The 23,624-nt window shown below is 43.3% G+C and overlaps 1 protein-coding gene across 1 annotated transcript; it reads right to left on the bottom strand.

Annotated features, from left to right (window-relative positions):
* Window positions 1–178: 178 nt before the first annotated feature.
* On the bottom strand, window positions 179–22,577 carry PDE6B (phosphodiesterase 6B). Its single transcript, XM_071730923.1, has 22 exons — window positions 21,789–22,577; window positions 19,322–19,474; window positions 18,898–18,987; window positions 17,465–17,605; window positions 16,404–16,478; window positions 16,249–16,313; window positions 15,158–15,224; window positions 14,964–15,011; window positions 14,631–14,780; window positions 13,546–13,689; window positions 13,002–13,067; window positions 12,236–12,382; window positions 9,301–9,408; window positions 7,702–7,811; window positions 6,591–6,678; window positions 5,913–6,013; window positions 4,335–4,442; window positions 3,596–3,659; window positions 2,786–2,860; window positions 1,776–1,859; window positions 1,343–1,499; window positions 179–276 (listed from the first exon to the last, which is right to left on the bottom strand). The coding sequence occupies exons 1-22, from the start codon at window positions 22,197–22,199 to the stop codon at window positions 218–220; spliced, it is 2,511 nt and encodes an 836-aa protein (XP_071587024.1). The 5' UTR covers window positions 22,200–22,577; the 3' UTR covers window positions 179–217.
* Between the last annotated feature and the right edge of the window lie 1,047 nt (window positions 22,578–23,624).

Genomic DNA, 23,624 nt, shown 5'->3' with positions numbered 1-23,624 from the left:
AACAGGACACAGCTGGGTCCTCACCATCAGGAAGAGATATAATTAAGGCAAACAAGATCTAGCCCTTCCCTGGTTGGTCATAAGCCTAATTAAAGTAGCAGAACTGTCCTATCAGGAATGTATTTGTATGCCATGATAGCATAAAAAAAAAAAAAAAAAAAAAAAAAAAGCATGGGCATTCTCATTTTGGGTGGCATATATTGCAGTTAAAATAGGTCTAAAGTATGCTACAGGTTTTGGAAGCTGGTGCTGTTCCTCCATTGCAGGTAATTCCATCTGTGATATAAAAAGAAACAGAGAATTAGAAGCATAGTCATAAATGTCCTTCTCAGTCATTAACGGAGTTTTTTAGCAACTTTAGGTTATTCAGTGATAAATATAGGTCATACCTATGGTATCCATACCAAGGGCTGTGTGCTGTGCAAAGTAATTGTACATGAAAAGGCTGCTTGGAAAGAATACTTTAGAGTTAGTATAAACATTCCTCACTTAAATGTGGAGTACCTAGTCAGGAAAATTATCTTCAGAATTTTTTAAAATCATAGCTATGGCACTTGCTTTTCATATTTTAGTTAATTACTGTAAATTACACTGAGGTAAGACAACTCAACACCTCTAGTTATTCCTAAATTGTGTTATCTGTGCTGTTGGGATTTTGGTCCAATTTGGAAAAAAAGGTTTCAGATACAGTGTGTGTTGAGTGGAGTCACCAGATTCTGATGAATGATTGCTCAGGTATTTGGAAGAGGCCAGGAGAGCCTTTAGCTTCCATGTCTCTGTGAGTCAAACAAACGCTCAGGCTATCAAACAAGCTTCCACCCAGTGCCCACTGCAGCTGATGGATTTCAGTGCTACTCAGGCTGGGCTCACAGAAGAAACAATTATTCAACCAAAACAGCTTCCAGGAAGTACTTAATCTGGACTAGTAATTTAATTAAATGCAATTCCTGAAGTGTTCTCCCCAGGAGTGTGTTAGGCAATGGGAAAGCTTGTCAGCCACATCCTTCATGTACAAAAGGATGTCTCCTTGCTCTTCCCCAGGGACACATGTATACTGCAAAGGACTTTCTGCTGTTCCCAGTTGCACACATGCTCATGCTGATTGTAATCTCACTGGTTTCTCAGGTGCTAGCTCTTGGGCATTTAAGCAGGTGGCCTTTTAGACAACCTGGCATGGTGTTAGGTTTGAAGACAAGGTATCTTCAACCCTGCCAGTGGAGCAAGATTGAGGAAACTTATTTTGGGCAGACTATTGCCCCACCAGCAAGGCTTGCTGTACATCTAGGAGAGTATTGCAGAAGTTTTCGAGTTGGACAGTGAAAAGCTAAGTATTCTTTCTAACCTCTCGTTGCAGCCATCTTCTCCTCCTCTTTCTTCTTCACCTCCTCCAGAGCTTTAATTTTTTCCTCATATTCATCAGCAAGGGTCTTCCACTCGTTTCTGTTGTTCAGCAGCCCATCAAGCATAGGCTGAATTTCCTCATGGAAACGGGAAAATTCCTAACCAAAACACACCTGTCAGCACAATGCAGCATAGAGGCAGAGCTTGTCCATCATACCCCAGATGAGATCCCAACATATCCCTGGCTGACTCATGCACAGAAAGCATTAATGGCATGAAGAAGGACCATGCTGCAATGCATGAGAGAAGGGCAACTATCATCTCCTCTGCCCAACCCTGTCCCTTCAAGTGGTATTGCAGCCCTAGGACTCAGTCACCTAGGATTTGAAGCCATGTTGAGAAGTATGGGGAGTGCAAGGATGCCTTTTGCCTACCTTATAGACAAATGTGCACACAAAGTCGATGAAACCCACTTGAAGTTTTGGAAGTTCAGCAGCTTTCCTCCGGTCCATCATGGGCTGTGGGAGGACACAAGTTCATCCTTATCTATGAGAACACTTCATTGAAAAACGGACCTCAATTTTCTCCCCAAAACTGCCTTGTTGTGTCAGCCTAGAAGTTCTGTCATGCCTTCCATAAAAGCCATCCAACCCAGCACTCTTCCTCTGCTGCAGAGAAATGAAGTAGCCTCATTTCCTTTGACATTTTAGGAGAAATTTTCAACACCTCTTTCAGTGTCTAAGAATGGATAGGACAGAGAGTTTTTCCTTTGTTCCTCTCAACCAGATACCCTGGAAAAGGTTAATGCTATCAAGTGTTAACAAGTTTTTGATTCTCTACACCATGACTGAACATGAAATGATACTCTTGAGATGCCTTGTTGCTTACTGTATCACTTGTGACGCCTCTGTGGGTAGAGGGGGTGTTTGAAAGTCTGCTTAAAGACAACCCGAAGTACACAGGTGAGGGCTGCATCAAGGAATGATTCACGGCTCTTTTGATGTCAAATTTAAGTATTAGTCATTGTAGCGGAAAAAACAAGTTAAGAAATACTGTCTTAATGCACTTCCATTTACCAGAGATGATTTCTGGGCTCCAGGAAATTTGTGTATGTAGTTTTAGTCTGAATTGGAAACTTTGCTTTCCTTTGTGATGTATATCTATTTCATTTTCCTTTTTTTTCTGGAAGGGACCATCACAAAGTCTCCAGTCACCTCTTGTTGGCTCACAGACACTGGGACTCACTTAACCATATGGAGAGATGGGCATGAGGCTCTGCCACAGAATGTGTTCCCTAGCTGGGTACCCACTTTTCCAATGGTTTTTGGCAGGCACAGTGATTTCGGAAACAGTCACAGCACCCTGAGAGCAGCACTGCTCATAATAAATCTCTGCTAAGACTTGCTGTCTGAACTGAACTGTCTGGCTCTCACTCAGTACTTACAATAGGCTGTTGCTGAAGAACACTGATTTCTAAGTCTCCTTGCTCCCAGAACTCAGCGGCTACCAGGAGAGCTACCTACATTGCCAAGGAAGGAAAAGTTAGCACTTCAGCTGTATAAATTAATGTATTTCAGGTCTCCAGCATGAAGCAAATCTCACTTCTAGTCCTGCTGTCACTTCATGTCCAACCCCAGATACAGCCTTTTTTCTGGGAAATGCAGCAGTAGCAATTGGATTGCAAATGTGTAGTGACAGCTTAGCAAACTTGTTGCACTGGAGCTCACAAATCCACTGCTCTTCTATTAAGAAATGTTTCCAATGTGAATTTGCCTTGAGAATTTGCCTTCCAGTCACAGTCACAGTTATGTGTGACTATTATGATTTTCTCTGTTGTCCTTCATGCTGAACAGGAAGCTGGATTTTAGTTCTTTTATTGTCCTTTAAAGGTCAATCTTTCTTACTTAGCAAGTGCTTCAATAAAGTACAGGAAGGATTTCCTAAAGGAAATCAAAGAACTGAACAAACAGGAGGTATTGCTGTAAACACAACCAACCCATGTTACATGCATAAAACCTCACTGCAACACAAAAAGAGAAATACTTGCGGGTTGTTTTTTTTTTAATTATTTTTTTGCAATCATGAGTTTCCTACAGAATTCACCACTGCAATCTTAAAGACTGTTTTAGCCATCAAAACCATAGTTATTCTGAAGTAATTATAGTAGTTTTGGTGGAGACTTTGATTTAGCTTAGGAAATTGTGTTCACTTTGAAATATAAGCTACAGAAATCTTCCAGTGTCAAGCACCTGACCTTACTCTGGACTTCCCAAGGCTTTGTGATTGCTGACAAATCACAGGCAGTCATCATCATGGCCCTAAAAAGAGGAAAGAAATTAGTTTTTTCTCTACAGCCTCTTGCAGAATGCTCATACCCCAATACTGTGTCAGGTATCTCCTGGTTCCTGCTGAACAGCTTTGACTCTGACTCCAACACTCATTGCTCTCTTGATTAAAATGGATTTGTGCTAAAGAACTGATTGCTTCTGGCACTAGGATGTTTGCTGCTTTAGTCCTTGAAGGACTGCATTTGAGTTTGGGGTAACATCTTTGGTTCTCTCATGGAGATACAGCAGTGCAAACTGCTGTGAGGCTGTGGGACTCCTTCATCACCAGTGCAAAATCTCCTGTAAAGCATCTGTCAAGACACAACAGCACTGTGGAACTCAGATTGGTTGCCACTGGGAAGAACAACTAATGGATTGGATCCCTGGGGATCCACCATTGAAGCCTACCCCTCCCTGTGGCTTACAGGGTGGTCTGGAAGGAGGATATACCCAGAAGGGATCTTGTATTTTGCTAGGAATAGGTAACCAGGACACTCCAAAACCAGTCACTTATCTGCATGAAGAGCCACTTGCAGTCTTTTTCCCCGCTTCTCCAGAACATTTCAGTGGACAGTGATGTATCACATGCTGATTTTGCACCATGTACTGAGCAAAGTATATTCTGGAGCTCTCACCAGGTAACCACATGACTAACCAACTACTCACATGACAACTTCTTTCTTTGTTGTCTCCAAGGACAGGTATTCAGTCCAGGCAGTCTTGCTATCATACCTCTTGGACTCATCCACAATCTTTTGAAACATTGTTCTCTTTCTTTGAGAGAAAAACAAAACAGAAAACAAAGAAACAAACAAAACAAAACCAACCAACCAAACAAAAAAACAAGCAAGAAAAAGCTCTAGAACAAGGAAACAAATGTGTTAAAAACTCAGATGACTGATCGTGGTATTGATAAACCTTCCATAATGGTTTCCAGTAGTTGCTGTCTGGGCATTTAGGTTCTCAGAGAAGCCCCCAACAAAATGAAGCACGATCACCTGTTTTTCTTAAGGAGAGGAAACTTATTGTAAATTACTTGAAATTAAGTACAGCGGTGAGACATGAGCAGGAACTTGATAGTACTGCTATTGCAATTTATGTCTGATAAGAAATGCCTCTGTCTTCAATGGCACCACAAAAAGGCTTTTCCCCTCAATGCTAAGCAAACTGTGGAGACCAAGAGCTTGCTGAAGTATCTGCAAAGCTACCTGATTTTTTATACTTGGTCTGAACTTCTTAACCGTATCTGTAAATCTAAATTTATGCAGCAATTTCTTGTCAGGGTTTTAGTCACACATACCAGTGCCCTAAGTGGCATGAAATCTGGAAAAGTCTGTTCTTTCAATGCAAGCAGAGAAGACATTGAGGCCAGATTCACAAAGTGACTTGTGTACATATTCCATCCATACTATTTTTTCTGGGTCTGAGTTTAACCAAGCCTTCTTTTGCCAACCAAGAACAAAGATTGGCTTGTACCCACCTGCTAAGGAAGTGGTCCCATCTGCTCCCACCTCGCTACCCTACCTTTACAGTAAGGGGACTGGGTATTACACCCTCTCTCATGTTAGTCTCTTATGGATTGTTTATGGTTTGTATAATCATTCTTCACAGGAACAGTCCCTTGTCACAGCATTGTGTTTTAAAAGCACATTTTGAAAGCTCCTTGGTGATTATGAAGTTGTATGTTTTTGACTTACAGCTTTTTTCCTCAAGAAGTCAGTGCATGTTGGTCTCAGATGTTTGGTGGTGTTGGTGTTGCTTAAGAAATAAAGCTGTGAACTTATTCTTCACCTATAATAGGCCACTTGTGATTCAGGTTATGCTGCTTTCCCAGAGAAATCAATGTAGCCATGGCTGAGGCTAGTATAGTATAAATAGTATAAATAAATAAATACTAAGTAAATATTAAGTAAATAGTATAAATATTAGTATTTAATGGGAATTTTTAGTGCTGAAGTGCTAGTTAAAAAGTCAGACATCTATTTCCATTGGGGGATCATATAGCAGTGCCTTGTTGGAAATAGAATGTTAAAAAGTCACCTATGTGACTTTTAATTCCAAGTTCATTAGAGCGATTTGAGTTCTCCCCACCAGCTCTGATGTCAGTATTCAAGACAACTTCCCAGAAACAGCATCTGTGAAGAGGATTGATGCACAAAGAGTCTCTTAGAGCAGCACTTCACATTTTGCCTTTGTATGATACGAGCTGTTTTCTGCCCTTCAGAGTGTATGTGACTAACTTACTTGAAGTAGAGTGCCAGGTCTGTTGCTATAATGGCAATTTCCATCAGGTGAATCACATGCTCATGCTGCCTGCGGTTGAGGTTCTGACATATATTAAGTGACTGAAAAGCAAAGGAACAAGAGCTACAATATCCAAGTACTGTGTTGTTATGAGTTATTGACCTTCTCCTTTTCTCAAATGTTCTCACTTTGTTCTTTTTAAAATAGCTTCATCTTGCTTCTCTGCAGTGCTTATGTTGTAAGCCCCTTTCACCATTTGCTGGTGCAAAATCTCCCCTTTTGTGCACTGTAAAGGCTCAGTGTCCTGACCCTGGCTACACAGCATGTACCCAAGCCTGTCCCCTGTTCCCAGGGTGAATTTGCCTGAAATGAAAAGTTAGCTAGGGGAATTTGTCAGCCTTGACCCTGCCAGAGGGGATACAGGAGGACAATCCTGTATTTAATGTATTCTTGTAGTGGTAACAATATGGCTTCTGAAGAAACCATGCACTTAGGAAGACTGTATGTTTTGGTCCTGGGTGAGCATAGAGTACTTGGGGAGTGAGGCCACTGCAGTTTCTCAGGTATCCAAAGCAGTGAAAGATCTTGTACTAAGCTGTTTCAGCTCTGTTTTTGCTGAAAAAACTCCCTAAGAGTAAATTAATTATTCATGTCTTTACATTATACTTCACTACCAACCTCTTCAGAGAGCAAGATTTTTCCAAATTCCAAGTGATGTCTCTCTAAAATTGAAGATCCATGAAGTTTTGCCAAAGGATTTTGAGATCTGTTTGTGTAAAGGAAAAATTAAAGATGTCAGTGCAGCACTTAAAACCAAAATGAAGTGTCCCATTCTATATCTAATTTTGTCACAAGTTCTACTAATCTTTAAAGGCTAAAGGGTGATTTATTTTTTTTTTCTTAATAACTAATGACTTCCATCCAGCAAAAGACTTCTTTGACACTGCTTATAACTATTTGGATACTGTATAAAACAGTCCTCAAACTACAAATTTCACCCGAACTCTTGTTTATGACTGAACTGTTATTACTCAACACAATAAGTTTTTTTACTTTAATAATAAGCACGTGCTGATATAAAAACCAACAGTCCTTGGACATTTTCCTGTGTCTTTCTGAAAAGCAAGACCCTTTTGTATCCAAAACACAAGCCAGCTTCACTTACCTATGTCCAAAGCTCCAGAAAAGTATGGAAAATACAGTACAGAAAAGCTCCAGAAAAGAGAGTACAGGTAGCAAGAATTGCAGAATAACTGTGATCTGGCACTACTTGAAGTGAGCTGCAGAAGCTTGTCTGGTCAATGAAATCATGCAACTGTTTTTCTGTAGCTAGAAACAACCTGCTGGGAGCAGCACCCTCATAGGTGTTTTGCTTCTGCACACAGTGCCACTCCAGAGTTACTTCACAGCAAAAAAAACAGTAGGCATATAATTTCCAGGAAGCTCCTGGGAACATCCTGAGGCTCCTGTGATGCTCAGGCAACTAAATGCCTGCACTGCACTTGTTCCACACTGCAGTGGTAACACAAAGTGTTGTTTTAACCAAAGGCAGTGTGTGGAAGTAAAGAAATCACCAGAGAGCATCGCAATTTTTCAGTTTCCTCTCTGGCCAAAGCATAAGCCCCAAGTGCTGTAGCAAGCTGAAAACCAAGATTATTTCTTTTACAAAAGAAGATTGTTAATCCAGTATATAAAACAGAGCTGTACTGAAGTTTGGTGTAGTCACAGTGTGATGCCACTCCACAGGAGAGCAACAGTAAATAGTTTGAAGTGGTAAGAAAGTGCTTACTTCATCTGGTAAAGGTTGTTGGTTCCCCTGTGGTCAATATCATGGCACAGAGCAGCAGTCACCATTGCAAGGGCTTCGAGGTCTGTGTAGTAACGTTTCAGCTTTCCAGTCTGAAAAGTGAGAATTTGCATCTCATCAGTATCTCTGACAGGAAAAGGTAGGAAACTGTGCCTGCACTGCACTTGGGATCTCCTCATTGAAACAGTTCAGAAGACCTGAAAGTACTTGTGAAGCTAAATGCAGTACCTGGTACACACAGGTTAAAATAGGGAAGCAGCTGGAAACTAAACATTTCAGACTCAGGTAAACATGCTTGTTGTGTATATGTGCTTCCTGTCCACCTGCTATAGCAGTCTCATGCTCCAGGGTCACCCAGGTCTTCGTAAGCACCCCTCCAGACACTGGATATGAAGTATTTTGTGAAGGGGATCTGCATCTTTCTGGGCAAGGGCGTGTCACAGTTTGAGTATCAAGGAACTACAGAAGGAGGGCTATCAGACTCCGACAGGGGCGGAACACAGAGGGGTCCATTCCCTCCCATCCCCTGCCCTTTCTCTCTCAAGCTCATCAGACCCCAGCCCCTCCTCTCTTCCGGCCGCTCCGCGCTGCTGTTTCCCTGCGCTCCTTCACCACCTGCTGCCACCTGCCCTTCAGAATCCACATCCATCGGGGCTGGGAAGAGCCCTGGAGCCCTCTCCTGAGGCGGCCCTACTGCAAAGGGCCCTCAGGCACCGGTCCCTGACAGCATCGAGATCAGGTTCTATATATGCATTTGTATACACTTGTACTTTTTTCCTTTATCGTGTATGTTACTGCCTTTCCCCTGTTCTAATAAACCTATTTCAATTTTTTAAAATTTGCAGCTTTAAGTCTCTCATCAGCATTCCCCTTTTATCTTCCCTTGGAAGGGAGGAGAGGAGATGTAAAAGAGCATAATTAATTCTGTCCTCTGGCTTCTGGTCCGCCCAGATGCTGAGCTGTGACGGGGTCTCAAGCTGAAACATCCAAAGAACTGTTCTGGTGTGGCACATGTAATTCCATTGTGTGGGCCATACCATCAGCACAGGGTCCTGGTACATCCCCAGTGTGGAACAGCATTCTGAGACCTGTTCTGCTTCATGGGGCAACAGTTGCTTGAGAGCATGTGAGAAAATGGCCCTTACCACAGTCACACTAATGACAGACTTGTGTGACCTGTGCCTGTCCTGCCTGGAAATGGAAAGCATGAGGTTGTCTTCATACCAGCCAGCTGCCTTTTTTCTCTTTCTAGCTGCTGTCAGGTACTACTGGAGGAAGGCAGGCCCTGTAGTCTCTCTCCCCTACCCTGAAGAAAGATTTAATCTGGAGGCTATGCAATACTAAGTACATGTCTGTACTTAGGGGAATCAGATCACTCCTTAGCTTGCCCGTACTGGTCACAGCTCTGAGTCTAATTCCAGGACTGTCATTTAAAGCAAACGGAGGCCTCATGTATCAGGACCTGTTCTAGGAATGAGTAACACCAGGATGCAAAGGGTCCTACATGTCTCCAGGGTGCAAGAGAAGACCTCCTGTAAATGAAGCTACACCACAGAATAAACTGGGGTGATGTTACCTTACCATCAGAAGCGTGAACATGGTCTGTGCGACGTTGAAGCCATGGCGCCAGTTGTGGTAGGTGATCTTCCGGTAGCCTTTGCTGACAGAGTACACAAATCTTACCAAAACCTGCAAATTGCAATTGGGAAAGAGGATGTTAGTTTGTGATGAAACTGCTGCCTGTTGCTCTTGCAATAGAATCAGAAACTGTAATATTGTCAGTTGTTCCCCTCTGCATGCTACTTCACATGTACTACCTCTTGTAGCTACATAGGTTTTCTCACTTAGCAAATTAATAATGGAATATTATTTTTTAAAATCTCAGCTGCTTAGAGTGGCAGCAGTGAAAAACTGCATTTCACACCTGTATCATGGGTAAGTTGTTCTGGAGTGGCTATTTTGACATTGACGTCCTGTAAGTAAGAAGCACAGAAATAGTTCCCATTCTGAGCCCTTCAGTTCCTTCCTACTTCCCGGCCTGCCTTCCCAGGGCAGTTACCTCCAGATCCCACTAGATGGAAACAAACCTCACATGATGTGCTGAGCTTGGGCAGCCTCAGAGCTACTGGAATGCATGTTTCACAAATCCTGTGGGGGCTTGAGCTGCGGCAAAAGTCTTGAACACAAACATCAGTGGCCAAGTGGTCCTTGACCCCCCCCGGGATCACATCACTCCTGTCACTACCAGTCGGGAAGGTGGTACCAAAGGCACTAAATAAAGGCACATCCATGTTCGCAGGGAAAGAAAATCATAGAATCACAGAATCACTAAGGTTGGAAAAGACAGCTACGATCAAGTCCAGTTGTCAGTCCAACACCACCATGACAACTAAACCACGTCTTGAAGTGTCACACCTACACATATTTTTTATGCGTCCAGAGATGGTGATTCAACCATTTCCCTGGGCAGCCCGACCACTCTTTCAGTGAAGATATTTTTCCTAATACCCAATCTGAACATCCCCTGGTGCAGCTTGGGGCCATTTCCTCTCATCCCCATTGGCAGTTACTTAAGAGCAGGGACCAACACCTGCATCACTGCACCCTCCTTTCAGGTGGCTGCAGGGAGCAATTAGGTCTCTGGTCAGCCTTTGCTCCTCCAAACTAAACAACTCAGTTCCCTCAGACAATCCTGCTAAGACTTGTGCTCTAGACCCTTCATTAGCTTCATTGCCCTTCTCTGGACATGCTCTAGCATCTCCATGTCCTTCTTATTGTGAGGGGTCCAAAACTGAACACAGTATTTGAAGTGCAGCTTCACCAGTTCTGAGTACAGGAACACAATCACTTCCTTAGTCCCGCTGGCCACGCTATTCCTGATACCCCACCTGTTTTCTTGGCCACCTGGACACACTGCTGGCTCATGTTCAGCCAGCTGTTGGCCAGCACCCCCAGGTCTTTTTCTGCCAGGCAGCTTTCCAACCACTTTTCCCCAAGCCTGTAGCACTGGGGGGGGTTGTTGTGGCCGAAGTACAGGACCTGGTAGTTGATCTTGTTGAATTTCATATAGTTACCCTGGGTCCATCTATCCATTCTGTCCAGGTCCCTCTGCAGAGCCTTCTTACCCTCAAGAAGGTCACCACCCACCCAGTTTGTTGTTAATCTGCAAATTTACTGAGGGAGCATTCAATCCCCTCACCCAGACTGTTGGTGAAGACATTAGACAAGAGTAGCCCCAAAACTGAACCCTGGGGAACAATGGTTGTCTCTGGCCATCATCTGAATTTAACTCCATTCACCACAACTCTCTGCACCCAGACACCCAGCCATTTTTTTTTACCCAGTGAAGGGTACATCAATCTAAGCCATGAGCCACCGGCTACTCTAGAAAAAGGCTGTGGGAGACAGTGTGAAAGACTTTTACTAAAATCCAGGTGGACACAACCTTTCCGTCATCCACTAGGTGGACCCACTGGTCATCAAAGATCAGGTTGGTCAAGCAGGATCTGCCTTTCATGAACCCATCCTGGCTGGACCTGATCTCCTGGCTGACCTGCTCCTGCCATGAGAGTGCACTTTAGATTACCTGCTCCATAATTATTCCCAGTCCTGAGATCAGGCTGACAGTCCTGTATTTCCCTGGATCCTCCTCCCAGCCTTTCCTGTGTCACATTGGCAAGTCTCCAGTTGCCTAGGACCTCTTTTGCCAACCAGGACTGCTAATAAATGATGCACTGTACCTTGGCAAGCTTCTCTATTGGCTCCCTCAGGACTCTGGGGTGGACCTCTTCCAGCCCTATAGACCTGTGAGTGTCCAGGGGGTGTAGCAGGTTGTTAACTGCCTGTTCCTGGACTATGGTGAGGTTGTGTTGCTCTCTGTGTTCCAGCTCAGGTTGTTGCATACCCTGAGGATAACTGGTCTGGCTACTGAGCACTGAGGCAAAGAAGGCATTAAGTACCTCAGCCTTCTCTTCATCCTTGGTGATAATGCTCCCCCTCCTCCCCCTTCCCCCCCCCCTTCAATCCAATAAAGGATTCTCCTCAAGATGGGGGAACTGGGTGGGTCTCAGCATATGCTGGCTGGGAGCCATAGGGTATGTACTATAGTAAACCAAACATGCACACAAGCATGCACTGCCCAGGTTGAACCTGGAAACTGCTGTTACACCGAAGCTGTGATGTCCTTAGGCACATCATGTGCCAGCGTGGTGTAGGCTCTTTCTGTTTAGACCCAACAGCAGACCCACACATGCAGCAGACAGTGCATGAGCAGAGGAGGCCATCTTCATGTCCCAAACCTACATGTAGCAACAGGAGTTTTGAGAAGGAGTAACCTGCCCAGAGTTGGGCAAAGGGGCTCAGGACATGCTCTCCTCTTCCTGCAAGCCCCTGTGATCCCAGACCTCTGACTGCTCTGAGAGCTGTGCAGAGCATGCACAGGACTGCAGCCCAATGGCCACTCTGCTGGCCATCCAGCAAGGGATTTCTGGATTTCTGGGGTGTTGCCAGCTCCTACCTCCTGTGGGATCTGGAACTTTTTCACCACACCAAGCTCATAGTACATCTGAATGCCGCATTTCACCAGCTCTAGCTCAGTGCAGTCAAAATCAGAGAATCTGAACTCATAGATGTCAAACTTGGTGGGCCCCGGGAGTTCTTCTTTCTGTAAGAGAGGTTGGACAGTTTGTTACTGTCCTGCTTATGACATCCCTAGAAACACAGGGGATGTGTTTTGCTTAATTAAAACTTACCAGTCTGATACTGCTGGGAGCTTTTGAGAATATAACACATAAGTAGATTTAAATACAGATTTTCATTATAACCCTTTTACTAGGGGAAGAAAAGGGGCATTTTTGGTCAAATGCCAGAAATACTGCTTTTTTTGTGTTCAGCACTTTCCTTTTTCCTGATTTAATACAGTTTGGAAACTAAAACTTTACAGGTTTTATAGAGGAAAATTTGCAGTCCCATTTCCAGACAACAAAATGTATGACAAGTTGATGTAGCTGACATGTTTCCAGGTGGGCTTTGAACCTCTTGAGATAAAGTGGCAGAGAGGACTTTGGGAAGGCATAGGACTTTGGGAAGGCATTTGCTGCCACCTGATAATAATAATCTCAAATTCACACAGCAGAGTTGAACAGGGTATGCTTTGCCTTCACCATTCACCAGGTGCCCTGTTGACTTGTACCAGTGTGTCAACACTGGGAACTTTTCCCTTCATCTACCTAGGCAGTATTTGTTTGCCAGGGCTATCCATTCTAGCATTACATTGCTCTTACCAGGATGCTTGCCAGCTCCTCTTCGTCACACTCACTTGGCTCTTTGCCCAGCTTTTCTCGTGTTGGCTGCAAAGTGCATGGACATGTTAAACTGATGAAACCACCCCAATGGACTTTGCACACTGGGGCAATCTAGGGCAGCTCTCATAAGGAAATGGTGTTTTCTTCCTGGACCTTACTTTGGTAAGTAACCATTCTGCCTGTAAAGATGTTCTCCTAGATTTTGGTTCATGTTTCACTCACTTGCAGACGTGTGTCCGTCCCCCCCCTTGACCCAGTGTCCACACCCTCTGCATTAAGGAGCTTTTGGGCAATAAATCAGCACCTCTTCCACCCTTCCAACCCGGCCCTGCACAAGCAAGGATGGCATTGCTGAGGAAATGGGAAAGAACACTGCTACTGTGAAGTAACTGGAGCCCTGGGTGCTGCCTCCACACCATAGTGGCTGGAAGCATTTCCATGGGAGGGGAAACTTGTGTCTGTGCCACAAGTCAGGTTGCAGGCCAGTACACCTGGGTGTGTGCTGAACATTGCAAGGCAGTACCAGAATTTCCTGGATTTCATCCTTGTCACATTTCACGTGGTAGAGCACCATATCCTGAGCAATGTCCTTCCGGTTCTCCAGCTTGTTCATCTTATCGTACGTGTCTGTGTTGAGAACAGACCACCCCAGGAACTGTGTCAAGGACTTGGTGAGGGGAAAAGAAGGAAATGGTGAAACAACAGAGACAGAAAAATAACACTGCATGATGTTCTATTAGAGAAACACAAGATTCACTTTGGCCACAAGTCAAGCAATGAGCAACTGTGTATTTGTTCCCAGCCACTTCTTGTTGCTCAGCAGAGCAACTCCCCAGCTGTTGAATTTCCCCAGGTCTCCAGAGCATCCATGCTGTGGAGGTTTGATGACCTGCTCTCCAGTTCAGCACATGGAAGGTCATTTCTGTATTTTCACTTGTGGAAAGAATGGTGTCACAATGGTGACAGGAGGTTAGGAACCCTCATATCATGGGAGGCAAGGTGGTCGTATTAGCTTTCACATATGGTTACTTACACCCTGTGTTTGCTCTCAACTCATTTGCTATCCAGTGGCCAGTTCAAACTGTGGGTTTTCTTCCACAGTCTTTTTCTTTGATAAGAACAGTCTATTTCAGGAAATGTTCTTATTGATAACAGATATCAGGAGCTAATTGAATATTGGAAGCTAGTATAGGAGCATTTCGAGACAGTCTTTAATTACAACTGACCACTCTTAATATCTTAGCTAGACAGACAATTTTTTTGTAATTTCTCAAAGGAGTTGCCTAGCCACTGGGGCTTGCCATTTATGTGAACACAGGTTAAAATGGTCATGCTAGTACATAGGTATCTGCTCATAGGTGGGGCTCCAACCCAAGAACACTGAAACAGAAGAATGCAAACACAGCTGGGTTTTCAGGACTGAAAAAAACCCCAGTATGTGATGTAGTTGCTTTCAAAACCTTCAAGGAGATACATAGCACATCTATAGGCAACAAAGAAACTTAGCTGCAGAATACTGGGGGATGCTTTGCAGGTGTACAGTGAGCAATAGTAAGTGACCTCTTCTCGAGCATATGAACTACTTCTAACCACAGCAAGGAACTATACCTCCATGAGGGTCTCATCCTGCTCATCAAATGGTTTCCCATCTTTTCTGTTATAAAATGTGACAACTCCAACAATTTCTTCCTTTTTGTTGACTATTGGCATGGAGAGAACATTTTTGACAGTCCATCCTGATTCATCTACAGGACCTTCCTTGAAGCAACAGCAAGTAGAAAGACACCATGTACTTAGTGTGTTTTCTAATTGCATCATCACTCCCATTTTACATCAAGACTATGGGCTAAAGAAATAATTTATGTGATTAATATTGACTCTAAATTACATTTCTGCAAACAAAATGGAATATATGATGGGACTTGGAAGTTTTCACGGTACCTGAAATTTAAACATCTCATCTGCAGCAGCATTCATAATGTTGCAAATCTAAGGGATCACACAAAAGAAAATGTATTACAATACAGGCAGTGAGAAGCTAAAGTACTAAAACAAAAAAACTGAATTGCTGAGAAAACAGCATTAGTATGACTTCATCTCAGAAAGCCTTGATGAAGCCTAAGTTAAGTACTTACAAATCCACTTTCAGCCACATAGGTTGGCAGTCCAGTAACTAGTGCCCAGTGATCCGGAGCAGGATTTCTAAAATGAAAAGAAAGTGCATAAGGGAAATTAAGGATATAAGTTTAATGAAGAGTGATCATGGAACTGAAACAAATCTGTCTGATTGCACAATTCATGTTTACTTGTCTCTGCCCTCAGGTACTAAACAGTCCTGTTACTTTCAAAGAACCCATGTGTGCGAACAAAAGGTAAGTAAATACTTTTCCTTCAAGGATTTAATACAGAGTAAGTAGTGAAACATCATAATTTGCAGAGACTTAAGAAAAGCCATACCTGGGAGTGGGGGCCATGTTTCAGTCCTTCAGCACAGGGAAGGATATGAGAAAGTTCCTGTCTAAGAATGTCTCTCAGCCTGAACTTTGCAATTCTGCTCTATTTAAGCAATGGGAGCCTTTCTTGATGCATGTGCAGTAATGGAAAGGGATGAGATGAGAACTGGGTGAAACTCCTGTTATGTCAGATTTGTCCAAGTTGCCAAAACCTCCTCTGGAAAATTTGGTGTCAAGAAGAGAGGGTGTTCCTGAGAAACAGGTAGTCTCAATGTGGTGTCAAGAAGGAATGGGGTCAGTGATTGGAGGGTAAGAGAGAAGCAAAGATGATGAAAGACAGGAAGAGGATCAGGGTAGACCATGAGAGGTCAGGAAGGTAGCACAGGGGTAAGGGGCAGGGGCAGCGAGTGCCTCAACACCAGGCAACCTGTATGGGCTCTCCTGTAGGCACAGGGAGGGCACCAAGAGTCGAATGATGCCTCAGCCTGGCAATGAGAGTGGCAGTCAAGGCAGTTTCTTTCTGCATCTAAAAAGAATGGCAGGTTGCAGTGACTTTTGGAGCCTGATTTGCAAGCCAGGATCCCAAGGCACTGGGGGAAATCTTTGTCCCATAGATTTGTGAATCAAAGCCCCAGCTTAGATTCTGGCTGTCATACTCAGTCTTCTGAGTTGATGTTTTGCCTGTCTCCTCATGAATGTCTTTAAATCATGAAGAACCTTGGGTTTAGCTACAGTCTTTGTCAGTACCTGGCATACAGAAACTGTGCACTTACGGGATGACTTTAATGTCTTCTTTTCCATGTAAGATGTAATCAATGACCTTGTAAAAGACTATTTCCTATAAATAAAAAGAAGTGTGGTATTAAAATTAGTATTGAGGCAATCCAGACAGACAGAAAAGAGTTTAAGGAATCTGGTTCTCTCTTACCCTGCCATCAGGGGTGCGAGGTCCCGAGTAGGGGGGAACTTCTCCCAGCAGAACTGGCCACAGGTCAAAAAATTCCTGGGTTAAAAGTGAAAGAAGTTATTTTAAAGTAGAGAGTTTCATTCTGCCTTGAGCCTTGAAGTAACCACTGCTCAATCATGCTGATACTGTGTAAACAAGGCATGAAATAATAAGAGTAGTTCCGCACTAGGATGGAACATCTGAATCAGGAAGTGTCAGATACTTCATATATACACTGTGTAAAGTCATCTACTGCCTGTACACGGGCTCATGCTTCATTCAATGAACAACGAGGGCTGTACTCACAGAGAAAATGGCTATGTCAATGGGTTCTTCATTTTTAAGGGTGTGCCCAGAGGGCTGATATACTACTTGCTAGCTTGGTAAAGTGGAAGATTTTAATTTTTTTTTTCACTAGGCTACATTATAATGATAATCATAGTGTCTTTATCACACTAATGATTTTTAATAAACCTCTTCACAAGACAGAGTGCTACAAAGGCTGTGAGAATGTTATGGAGATTGAAGTCCATGGTAGCCCCAGTCAGCCTGACCACAGAATAAAACGTGGCTCTTATGACAAGATAAAGCCTGCCAAAGGTGCGAACAGACTCTATCAGAGCTGCAGAAGTTACTTAGTATTTGCCAGGTTATTTTTATGAAGCTGAATTCCACATAAAAGTCAGGATAGTGTGCACATGGATGAGTCTTTGAGGAATGTTGTTGCTTTGTTGCTGGGTATTTCCACAGGTATCTCGCTATACATCTGATATCTGCAGACTGTGCTTACTTTGTGGGCTTTGACCAGGATTTCCATGGTCAGACACATTTGCCCTTCCTTTTCCTTCTCAATCTCTGGCTTCTTGGACAGTCCTGTTCCAGCCATAAGCTCTTTTCCTCTGTTTTCTTTATCCCGGGTTCTTCATTCACACAATGGAATAAAAAATGTCAACTTAGCTTGGACTTTGGCTGCCTCACATCATCCCTCAGTGGATAGAAGCAATGCAGAAAACCACACAACACAGATGTGAACACTCACTCACCTTCTGTTTTGTCATGTCCAGAAGACCTACAGAGTAGCGGTCACAGTTCAGGTATGCTCTCACTGTGTAAAAAGCCTTGTGGAACTGCCTCTCAATGTCTGTCAGCTCCTCAAAAACCTTATTAGCTGACCACAACAGCACCTGCAGGATAAAATCCAAAGGTAGGCATAGCCTCTCCTTGAGCTGGCCTTCCCAAATGTGTTTGGAGTATAACTTAGTTTTTTATACTGAATTCCTGAAAAATGCAATAGCAACCTATACTGCAAAATGTAAAAACGTTGCTTGTTCATACCAGGGATTACTAGGGAAAGATGCACTCTGAGGAAGAGTCAGGTCATCATGGAGTGCTGTGTAGAAGTCCACTCTCAAAATATAGCAAAAAAGTATAGTAGTGCCAGATCAAGCTGTTTTACATTTTATACTTGTAAGTCAAACTTTGCATCCAAAACCAGTAAACATCACAAGCATTGCAAATTCTGGGGCCTGCTGGAAATTTCTGAACTTAGCTTTCCTCAAAGCCTTTCTGCAGCTGCTTTGTGTGAGCAACAACTTCCTATTCTTTCCTGTTAAGAAAGTTGTTCCTTTCGTTTGTAAAAATGGACGCTATGCAGCAAGTTAGGCAAGTATTTCCAGTGGAACAAGAAGGGCCTTTGTGTGCCTAATGGAGAAGTTATTGTTCTCTGGGATGGTAAGCAAGCCATCTACACAGTTGCCAACCTTAGTGTGTGCCTGCATCTGCATGTGAATACTTTTCTTTCTGAGCCCAGGGCACGTGTATAGCAGTGCTTCAGAAGCACTGAGAGCTGCTTCCTGAAGCTGACTAGACCTGTGATTTGATCAAGAAGTACACTACAGCTCTCATTGTCTGCTGTAGAAAGTGATTGCATAGATTCATATTCCTCCCCATAAATTCAGGAGTCCTTTCATAATCCAGGTCAGGGGAAGGAATGGTGGCTGAATGGTTTTGATTCAGGATACCCTAGAACTTGCATCTATGTTCATTTTTACTGAGGGAGGCTAATACAACAGGCATATGAGACTCATTTTACTGGCACTTAGGAAGAAATGTGATAGCACTGTTTAGTAAACAGATAGGGAAAAAATACTACATTTGTAATTGTTCTGAGAAATCTCTTGATACTGCTGGGTGAAGCTGTTAAATACCACAGGAATTTTGAAGCCTGAGTTCGGGAAAACTTCTGGAGGAAGCCTGAGTTCGGGAAAACTTCTGGAGCTGAGCCCTGCTGAAGACGTGTGTCAGGTCCCACAGTTTTGTCATCTGCAGCAAGAAGAGAGCCTAGGGAAAGACTCTGGGGAAGGAACAATAGCTGAAAGCAGGCCCAGTTCTTTGAAGCAGATCAGCTGCACTTTTGAAATCAGAATAATGCACTCATTTGATTTTGAGAGAGCCCAGTCTGCATTTGCACTCTTACCTGGCCTCTTCGAGTCTCACAATTGTGAAGATAACTCAAGTGATAAATTTTCAAATTCAAGGAGGCAAAATTCAGGTACTTCAGAAAAAGCTGAAAAGGCAAACCATGAGATTGAGTTGTATGAAATAGCAGTCCCATGTATACTGGATTTCATAATGCCTCCTTATCACCATCATGGTAATTCCCCTGGATAAGTGCTTTGATTTCCACTTGTGTGAGAGGAAGTTTATCCCTCTGTAACTTCCCTTAAGATTTGTGAGATAAGCATTCTCATAAAAAGCCTCTTCTGTTAGGGGGTGGGTCCATTATAGGGAAATTCACACCAGTGGAACTTCTCTAAGGCAGACATCCCCAGTGAAGAAGAGTGTTGTTACACTGCAGAAGTGTCAACTGCTTGATAGAAACTGAGCTACTGATCACTTACTGTTTCATCAGAGCTGGTGAAGTGAGGGCCGTTCAACTTATTAATAGCCACAATGACAGCAACTAAATCTTTGCCGTTCAAGATGGGTGTAGCAAGCATGCTTTTCGTAGTGTAGTTGGTGAGTTCATCAACAAATGGACTGAACTGGCCACACTGTTTAATAGAGAAGTTACAAATTAAGCATTTTACACAATTTCTGTAGTCCAAAAAACTAAGTCAAAGCACTGTCTTTTAAAATAAGGTGCTTAAAGAAAGTTTTGTTTAAAAAATACCAAAGAGAAATAAATTAGGAGAAAAATGGATAATGTACAGGTGATAAGGCTAGTATCAAGAGAACTGGCTGTGGTTTCTGACTCTTAACACATGCGTTTTCTCACTTTTTGGAAAGATCTTGCAAATCATGTTTTAACACGTCCAACTGTGACAGGACAAGGAGGCTCTTCACTGGTCATTCTCAGATTACTGGCATCCTTCAAAGTGCCTCCTCCATTCCTTCCTCCAGCTTCTTTCTATCAATGCATACTCTCAGTTCCCATGCAGCACTGCATAGCCACAGTTTATAAACCAGAGCTGCCTGGTACAGTCACTGGGAAGCTCACTCACCCCCATTTTCCTTCTGCTTTTGCCTGGGCCCTGAAGCTGCTGTCATCTTGCAGCCTCCATGAAGCCATCTGCCTCTTGTCTCTCTTAAAAATACCATGCCAGGCATTCCCTCCCATGTTGCTGGGCCTTCATATGTGGGATTGTAGATGGTAGGGAAGGTATCCCTATGGAGCATGCAACTGGCACCAGCAGTGTGAGATTCCTGGCACTCTCCTTCTGACCCTGAGACTGACCCACCCACTTCTGCCTCCGGGGCATTTTCACAGTCATTGCTGTGAGCAGCTGGCATGGCTGTGGATGAGGCTGCCCTGGGAGTTACCCATGAGGGAATCACCATTCAGACCTCTGAGAGAGCACTAGGACATGGTGGGGGGGCAGCACAAAGGGAACTCCTCCAATTATTCATTACATGGATGTCACTGTGTCCTCACCCCTAACAAAAACGAAGCAGATGAAGGTAGTGCAGGGAAATCAGATGCCCTGTCACCTGTTATGCTCTGGGCCTTATTGACACCATCATCACTTGCCAATGTGGACTGCAAGGATGGCCTTGATTAACTCAAGTTCTTCTCGCTGCTCAGATGAATTATTTTTCAGCTGTAAGTCCTTCTAGTTGCGTTAGAAAAAGCCCTACAGCTCTGATCATATTCAAGAGGCTTCACCAGAAAGAAAAATCGCTCCCTAATTCATACTCTCCCCTTATGTTCCCCACTGCTGGACTTCCCTGCCAATTGGGGTAGACAATCATTTAGTCCCTCGGCCTCCTTTAAAGGAATTGCCTTATGGCAATTGGAGTTGGAGTGCAGCACTTGGCTCACAGCACTGGAATCCTTCCATATTCTTGATGAAATGTCTGAAACCAGAAAGTTTTTAGAAGTCTAAGTCACATTATGATACTGTCCCTCACCTCCCAAAAAATGGTTGGAAAGCCAAATCGATACCTCAGTCTGCTCTGTGGAGGACAAGGAATTTTTTGCTGCAACATTTAGATATGCTAGTATTGAACAAGAAATGGGTGGATAAACATATGGTCTTCTTATAATAATAATATAACAATATAACAATATTATATTATAACAATAATAATAATCTCAAAAGTCATATTTGAGTCACATGGATTTTAATTTTATACAAGCAGATTGTTATTGGTGCCATTCAGCTTTACATGATTCAGCCCAGGAATATGACGTGTAAATACTGTCATACGGGCATAAAAAAAAACATCCAAATTCCTTGGAACCCTCCTCGTACTGCTGTGTGCAGTGCTCTTTTGGTAAAAGTTTATTTCTTGCTGCTGCTGATTATGATCACCCATACCCGGGTTGGAGATAAACCACCTGCCCTGAGGGCTGACAAAATGCTTCTGAATGCCCTTGGTCTAATTTTCATAATGTAGCAAACATTTTCAAATGTCGTTTGTGGTGGAAAACCCTGCCTGGACTCACTATGTAGGATTTTTTTTCTCTCTCTCTTCCAATTACTCATGGAATACAAATGTATAGTATGGAAAAGTCTACTCACATTCAGTGCAGATCTGACTGTAGCTCACTCTCTCTTCTCTGCTAGATATGATATTTTTAATTTTCTTTTTTTTTCATAATTAGGCAGGCCAGGTGTGACAGTGCACTCATTTGCCAGCATTAACACCTAATGTAATTAATGTGCTTAGCCTCACCTCACTACATAAATGAAACTGGAAGCAACCTACAGACTTGCTACCGGTGCTTTGGTTTCTACTACACAGCTATTACACTGCAAGAGGTTTGACTAAGCACCAAGGTGCCCTAATGCCTCCTGACCCCTTTGAACTGGTAATCATGTGGGCCTTTCCTCTAGCAGGTGAACAACTGAATGACAAACCTACCTCATTGACATCCTTGATATTCATGGTTTTCTTGGTTTGTGCAACGTAGCCCACAACACCTATGTCCAGTGGATAGACAATCTCACAGTCTGGGGAGACCAGGCATTCCTCCAAGGTGCTTCCCTCCTGGATGTTGAAAAGCCTCGTTGCCAGTTCAGGTGTGCCATTTCTCTGCCTGTACATGAAAAGACTACAGCGGTCAGCATGAATAAGGGACCTGATTCTTCTCAAGGTCTTGAAAACAACTTTCTCCATGTTGATGGTTTCTTGCATATCTTGGATCAGCTCAAAAAGGATTTCAGTTTCGTTGCTATCACAGGACTCTGGTTTTAGTTTCTTCTCAAAGTACTGCTTGGCAAAAGCAGGGTTGCCATCAAGAAACTTCTCCACATCGTCTTCACTAAAGCTCATTGTGAATGCCCTGCCTCTCGTGGTAGGTAGTAGTCCAGAGATGTTGTCTGTGCAAACAGCTGATTTCTGATGTAGTTCTTAAAATGCTGTAATTGAAGGTGTTTCTTCCAGAATGACCAAGGGTGAGGTAACACCACAAAGAGGGCTTGTCATCAGGAAGAGGTATTCCTTTATAGTGCTGAAGGTGAGCCTGTGAAAGAACAGATTTTCTCAACCAAACAGATTAGATGACCTCTGCAGGAGCTTTGGGTCAAATATCTTCTTAATCTAAATGCAAACAAAACCTGAGTACTCACAATATCTGAAAAAACTCTCCTTTCTCTTGATAAGCAGAACACTTACTGAAACAATTACACTGAGGCAGCAGCAACAGGGAAGAACTGCATCTCCTAACATTGAAATAAGCTCTTTAAAGTCTAATTAAATATGTACTGCTTGGGCCTAATCCTTGGCTAACAAGGTGAGCATCTTATTATTTCTGCTCTCCCAGCTCCCTGCAGTAGTAGGAAGTGCATCCTTCACAAAAGAGCACAATGGTCAGAACAAAAAAAACCAAGGTAATGATACTTTTTCATGACTCCATCTATTACTGCAGTTCTGTAACTGCTTCTGTAAGGGCTGTTCTCAAATGGAAGCACCAATCCTGAATTCTTTAGTCTGGGATTTGAAATTAATTCACAGGGTCGGTGACCTCTTCTTGACAGTAAGAACCAGGAGATGAAAACGTGAGTCTCAGTGGCATTTCTTCAGGAAGGAAACTGGAAAGCTTCAGGTTGGGGCTGCCTGGGTTGAAATACTCTAAGGAGTCATGGGAAGCTCTGCAGGCAGAAAATCCCAAAGAAATCACTGTGGAAGACAGAAAAATTTTCCTCATTACTGTCAGTGGAGAAAGGGTAGGAATTATGGCTCTAAGGGACAGAAGTTGTTACACATCAGAGAGGCCATGATGCTGTGCAAGCAGAGATGAGGGTCAGTGTCACGTTGGGAGGCAAAATGGAGGCCACTGATTTTGAGGAGAATTAAACAATGCACAAGGGTTTCCATCAGAAGGGAACACTGTGTTGCAGGGAGCTGATTAATGCTCTCCTGCTTAGAAGTAAAGGTTCAGGCTGCCTGTGCCTTTGAGAATTGGCATTACTACCAGAAATGGTGCATGTGGGTGGCTGGGAGGAAGGTGGCAAGAGAAGAAGCCATGGTGGCAGCATTAGAAATGCTTATTCAGCCATGTATGGAGTTCAAGAAGGGGATAGGTTGGGAGGTACTTGTCTCCCATCAGCAGCGAGGACTGAACATGCAGCTGCTGGATCCATCTCTACGCAGTCTTAAAACAGGAGATGAGCACCATCACACAAAGGCATGGGGGAGGGAGTTAAGAGAAAAATCCTTTCAGAAGATTCCAGGTAAAACAGAGGAAACTGAGACAAA

Source organism: Heliangelus exortis, chromosome Z (assembly GCF_036169615.1).
Source record: "Heliangelus exortis chromosome Z, bHelExo1.hap1, whole genome shotgun sequence".
NCBI lineage: Eukaryota > Metazoa > Chordata > Aves > Apodiformes > Trochilidae > Heliangelus > Heliangelus exortis.
This window is presented reverse-complemented; position numbering and strand designations above follow the sequence as displayed.